Consider the following 6,000-nt stretch of genomic DNA (forward strand, 5'->3'; position numbering starts at 1 on the left):
CACGGGCAACTCTCAGTCGTCACGGTTTATATTTAAACATATGCATCCTTATACACGAAAGTATTTTAATTTATGCATAAGTATTAATAACTTGAATAAATTGAATCTAGTAAAATATAAAACGTATTAAATGTATAACTTAAAAAAATACAAAATAGGGCAATGAGAGTAGTCTGAAATAAAAATAGAATTACTAGTTGTAAAGGTATGATTGATAGATTGCAATGGTTAAATGTTCAAGAAATATTAAATATGAATGTTTTAGTAATTATATATAAGTTATAAAATAATATGTTATAAATAAATTAATAAAAAAAATGTAAACATTTTTAGATCACCCTGTGACGCACACTAATGCAATCGGCACTTTTGTGTGACTTTTACTATACCAGAGTATTTTAATAAGTATTTAATAAGAAATAAAGATGTACAATTGGAATGGTTGAATGTTTAAGAAATATTGAAGATGACTGTTAATTATAATATTAAGTATTTTTTTATTTTATATTTATGTTTATGTTATGTATTATATGTATGTTTAATTAAAATTTGTTTAGTGTGGAGAAACTTGCTAAATAAATTTTTAAATATTATAATAAGCAGCATAATTATTTTATCAATTAATAGACTTTTTAAAGGCCTAAAAATATTTGTATAGGTAGCAAAAATATATATTTAAATTGTGAATATAAAATAATAACATGCGTTAGTTCAATGTGGAGTGACAATGGGCATTTAAACTGTTTATAGCACCTTACGGACTACGCTATCCCGGTGACCCTGTATGGTGTTTTTATGGGGGAGCCCCTCTCATAAAAGCGCACCTGTTGCTATACAACCGATTTGATTTGAAAAACATATACCGTGTTTGACTTATTCGAGATAGCATCTTAAGGGATAAAAAAACATTGTATCTTTTATAAAATGGCATTTTAGTCTAATTTAATCATTATGAGTAATAAAAAAGTGCAATACGACCGAGCCGCGTAGTGAGAATTTTTGTCGCATATGGGAGTACGCCTCCATCGAGCCGCGCGGCTGAGACTCGGATCGAAGCCGATTGGCCGCGCTGTTATCTATGGGCGTGTCTTTTGGGAGTAGAAGAGCGGATAATACCTGATGGTGCCGATGTACTGTCCGGCGTCGTCCAGCATGTGGTCGGCGAGGACCAGGACCGTGGGGCCGGAGGGCTGCGGTTGGTCGTGCTGCACCACGACGGAGACGTCGAGCGGCGCGCTCATCATCTCGACGCGCTTCTGGTCCGGCGTGGTGGTGTAGATGACGGTCTGCTTGCCGTCTTCGTAGATGAGGTCGATGGGCGCCTTCTCGTCGATGGGGTCGTAGGCGAGCGGCTCGTGCTGGTACATGACGGCCTGCGGCTGCGCCTTCGGGTCCGCGTACAGCTGGTCCGCGGGATAACCGTCGTCCTCGTCCATCTCGACCTTGTGGCAATAGGCGAACTCGTGCACGGGCACCGGCGTCATCGTGGCGAGCACGGGCCGCGGGCTGCGCGGGGAGCCCGGCGACGAGGACCTCTCTGCGTCCATCACTCCGGTCGCATCTCGCGCGCGCGGAGATGCGCGCAGTTCGCGCGGCCGCCGGCGTCTGGCCCTAGCCGCCCGCGCGCGCCCCCACCACGCGCCGCGCAGCCTTTTCCGTCTTGCGTGTTGGCTTTTCGCAGAGACTCGAGCGAGCGGCCGAGCGCCGAACCGAGAGCGACAAGGACGCGCGACCGAGGAATTCGCCGCCGAGCGACGTTGCACATTCTCATCGGAGCGACCGAATATTATAATCGAAAATATTACCACTCTCCACCCCTCCCGCGCTTTATTAATAAAAAAATATTCGCTCCTCCACTTCAGACCGCTGAAACAACTCTTCGTGCAATCCTTTTTCGAGTTAGTTTTCTACCTATATTTTATTACATTTTTTGCAGTTCTCGGTATTATTAAATAAAGTTCTTTAATACAATGGTTTCTAAACTGTATGCTACTATGCCTTACAAGGACGTCATTTTGGAAGAGGGGGGGGGGGCAAATGCCTCATTCCCCTCCCCTTGAATTTAACCAGAAAATTTATTATTATTTATTTAGCTACTATAGATAATTTTTACACTAAACAAATTTCAACGAAACATACATAAAGAGTGTTTTTCTAGTGACAGACAATTTTACACGTGACTATAAATAGACTTGTGCCAGAACAACGTTTGCAAATTGTGCAAATTTATTTCGAAAATTGTGGTTCAGTTCGCGAAACTTACCGTGCGTTTTTACGGTCAACATAAACGTTCATCCAACCAAGTAATTTTAAAAACCATGGATCGTTTTTGCACCACACACACTCTAATTGATAATACGCATCCGCAGAGACGTCGTACAGTGCGCATCAAAGAAATTGTTTCTACTGTGGAGCGTAGTATTAAGGAGGACCCGAATGAGTCGATTCACCATCGTACACAGCAATTAGAGATGTGTCCATCCACTTTATGGAAGATTTTGGGGAAAGATATTGCTTTACGAGCTTACAAGATCCGCTTGACCATTTGGTGAATGGGCCGAAATCGAGATTGCTCTTGCCGCTCATTTTCACCACTAAATTGTATTCCGCGATGAGGCTCATTTTTGCTTGAATGTCTACGTAAACAATCAAAATTTCCGCATTTGAAGTGAAGAAATTTCACAAGACGCTGTTACATACACAAAATGTCACTGTTTGATGTGCTTTATGGGCTTTTGGAATCACTGATCAATATTTATTCAAAAATGATGCCGGCCTGAACGTTACAATTAATAAAGAGCGCCATAGATCCATGATTATTGTATTGAATGGCATTAAAGTAAAAGAGCTTTGGCTTCAACAAGACGGTGCAAAATGCCACAATCAATCTATTGAAGGAAACATTGGATTAGCGCATAATTTCGCGCAATGGATCTGTGAATTGGCCTCCAAGGTCGTGTGATTTAACACCTTTGGATTATTTTCTGTGGGTATATGTGAAGTCGCTAGTCTACGCAGATAAAACAGAGACGATGGACGATTTGGAAGCCAACATTCGCAGCGTTATTGCCGATATACGGCCCCAGCTGCTCGAAAAAGTGACTTCCAGATTGTGCTTTATTCGAACCATATGCCCGAAATAATATTTAAACACTAATGGCATAAAATTATATTTGCAATAAAGCCAATACCACGATTTTTATGTGTTTTATTACATTTTAAATTTCTATACCTATAAAAAAACACCTTTGCAAAACATAAACATAAACAAAAAATAAAAAAAGACCTGATATTTTAATTTGTGTTTCTTTATTCTATTTATTGATTTTCGCAACATCGTATTATCTAATTTATTAATCAACTTTTTTTGTAATTTTTTCAACATGGTTTTATCTAATTTATTAAGCATATCTAATATTGTTGCACAATAATTAAAATAGGGCAATGTAATACTACTGTAGATTATTTATTTTGTTTTAATCACTATTTGGAGATTTCTATATTAAAATAAACTGAAATGACGTCCCAGAAATTATCGGACTATCCTTGAAAATAAATATTGAATAAAAATGAGTGAAGTAATCGAATTTTCGATTAAATTTGTAAAACCTTTTTCTGTTTTCACCGATATTAATTTATTTATTCAATTAATGCAGGATATCAATTAATTGCCTTTAAATATTATTTAACTAAAAAATAATTACAGGTAAGTAATAATTATTTTAATTAATCACTAAATACTTTCATAATCGTTAATTTTTTTAATTATGTATATATGCATAACACAATGCTGTACAATTACTGATCAGTGAAGGCGTCAAAAGAAAATTTCTTAATTTATTATTTTGCATACTTTTTGAACAGGGACGTCATTTCAGCTTTTTCAAATCATCAGAATTAAGATCAGCTGCGATTGAATTAATTCAGAAAAAAAGATGGAACATTTTAAATACATAATTTTATCGAATTTATTGTATATAAAACTATACAATAGCTAATAATGTTTGGAATGAATTTGCTTAAGATTGAATCCATTGCAGATTTGCATATAAATTAAATAACTAAAAATAAAAAACCGCGATCGAATTATTGTACTTATACATAATCGTTGCGTCTTAACCCTTTGGATGCCGGGCATTTTTGGAAAAATGTTCCAGAACTGCCGGGACTTTTTATTAAATAATTAAAAAGTCAAAATGTGTATTTTAGTTTGTAAACATGCTGTCGCGGCGTGCGACGCTGTCTGCAGTGAACTTGACCTAATTAATGATGAATATGCGATTGTGTGTTATTTTAGTTCTTATTTGCGCTGTAATAAGAGTCATTATCGCATGACGTATTAAAAAATACGAGATCTGAGCGGCCCAACTCCGACCAGGAATCAATAACAATGGTATATAATATGTTATTTATTTTTAAAATGTAAATAAAACTTTTCGTAAATTAATAAAATATGATATTTTTAAATAATGGTTTAAGTAAAAATACCCTACAGACTGTTGAATATATATATATATAAATATATATATATATATATATATATATATATATATATATATATATATATATATATATATATATATATTATATATATATATATATATATATATATATATATATATATATATATTATATATATATATATATATATATATATATATAATATATATATATATATATATATATATATATATATATATATATATATATATATATATATGTATATATATATGTATATATATATGTATATATATATGTATATATATATGTATGTATGTATGTATGTATGTATTGTGCCCAACTCCGACCAGGAATCAATAACAATGGTATATAATATGTTATTTATTTTTAAAATGTAAATAAAACTTTTCGTAAATTAATAATATATGATATTTTTAAATAATGGTTTAAGTAAAAATACCCTACAGACTGTTGAATATAAATATATATATATATATATATATATATATATATATATATATATATATATATATATATATATATATATATATATATATATATATATATATATATATATATATATATATATATATATATATATATATATATATATATATATATATATATATATATATATATATATATATATATATATATATGTGTGTGTGTGTATATGTATAAAAATAATGATTATAATATATTTATAACATATATTTGAAAAAATGTTATAAACCCCTGAAGCAATTACCCTACAGACGGTTGAAAATGTATTGGATACTACGATTTCGGAGCCGTCGGATCCGGCAGTTCTCGCTAGTGTAGCGAAAGCCGATATATCGGATTTCGGTAGCCAAAGGGTTAAACAACAAATACAAAAATGTTAAACGAACTTCACAAAAATTTGCGACTCACACTTGTTTTTGAACAAGGCTAATCTATAAAAACATAATTTATTTTTAATACTTAAATCATATCTGAGCGAACGTCACTTTCATGTTAAGCTTAGAGACTCTACCACGGACTTGTACACGATTTTTTCAGGTGTGCCACAAAAAAGTGTTCTGGGACCAGTACTGTATCTGCTATTCACAGCGGACCTACCAACTGCAAAGTATACAAGAATAGCAACTTTTACAGACGATACATCAGACGTGAAGCCAAAAGTAGCAGCAAAGAGTTTGCAAGATCATTGAACCAAGACAAGAGCATAGCTCTCAGGAATGGAGAATCAAAGCCAATGAAAACAAATCACTCTATGTTACCTTCACTCTAAACAGAGACACTTGTCCTCCGGTTTTCTTAATGGTAAAGCGATCCCAACATCAACCGGTCTAAAATACCTTGTGAGTCACGTTGACAGTCGAAAGTGACTAAATATGTATCAAACATTAGATGGGAAGCACGTGCAAAACTACAAAATCTATATTGGAAAGTTACAATGTAATTATTGCTGCCTTCAGTCACTTTTACCCTGACGCTAATATAAAGGGTAATGCTAGGCTTAAACCTAACAATATTTTGCAGAAAAATTATGAATTA

General features: G+C 33.6%; 1 protein-coding gene and 1 long non-coding RNA gene across 7 annotated transcripts in view; one reads left to right on the forward strand and one right to left on the reverse strand.

The window, feature by feature from the left end:
• grh (grainy head) overlaps positions 1-1,607 on the reverse strand; it is a 185,228-nt gene extending 183,621 nt beyond the window's left edge. For all 6 annotated transcript variants that reach the window (XM_088190927.1, XM_088190926.1, XM_088190925.1 and 3 more), the window contains exon 1: positions 1,117-1,607. In XM_088190927.1, the coding sequence (XP_088047053.1) occupies positions 1,117-1,547 (431 nt within the window). In that variant the 5' untranslated portion in view covers positions 1,548-1,607. The remainder of the gene's footprint in view (positions 1-1,116) is intronic.
• LOC148232877 (uncharacterized) lies at positions 1,128-3,198 on the forward strand. The gene is made up of 2 exons (XR_015810534.1): positions 1,128-1,898; positions 2,159-3,198. It is a non-coding gene; the product is annotated as an uncharacterized LOC148232877 (long non-coding RNA).
• The last annotated feature ends 2,802 nt before the right edge of the window (positions 3,199-6,000 follow it).

This window comes from Plectrocnemia conspersa, unplaced genomic scaffold, assembly GCF_051122295.1.
Source record: "Plectrocnemia conspersa isolate PC_06_02 unplaced genomic scaffold, ASM5112229v1 ptg000008l, whole genome shotgun sequence".
NCBI classification, from domain to species: Eukaryota; Metazoa; Arthropoda; class Insecta; order Trichoptera; family Polycentropodidae; genus Plectrocnemia; species Plectrocnemia conspersa.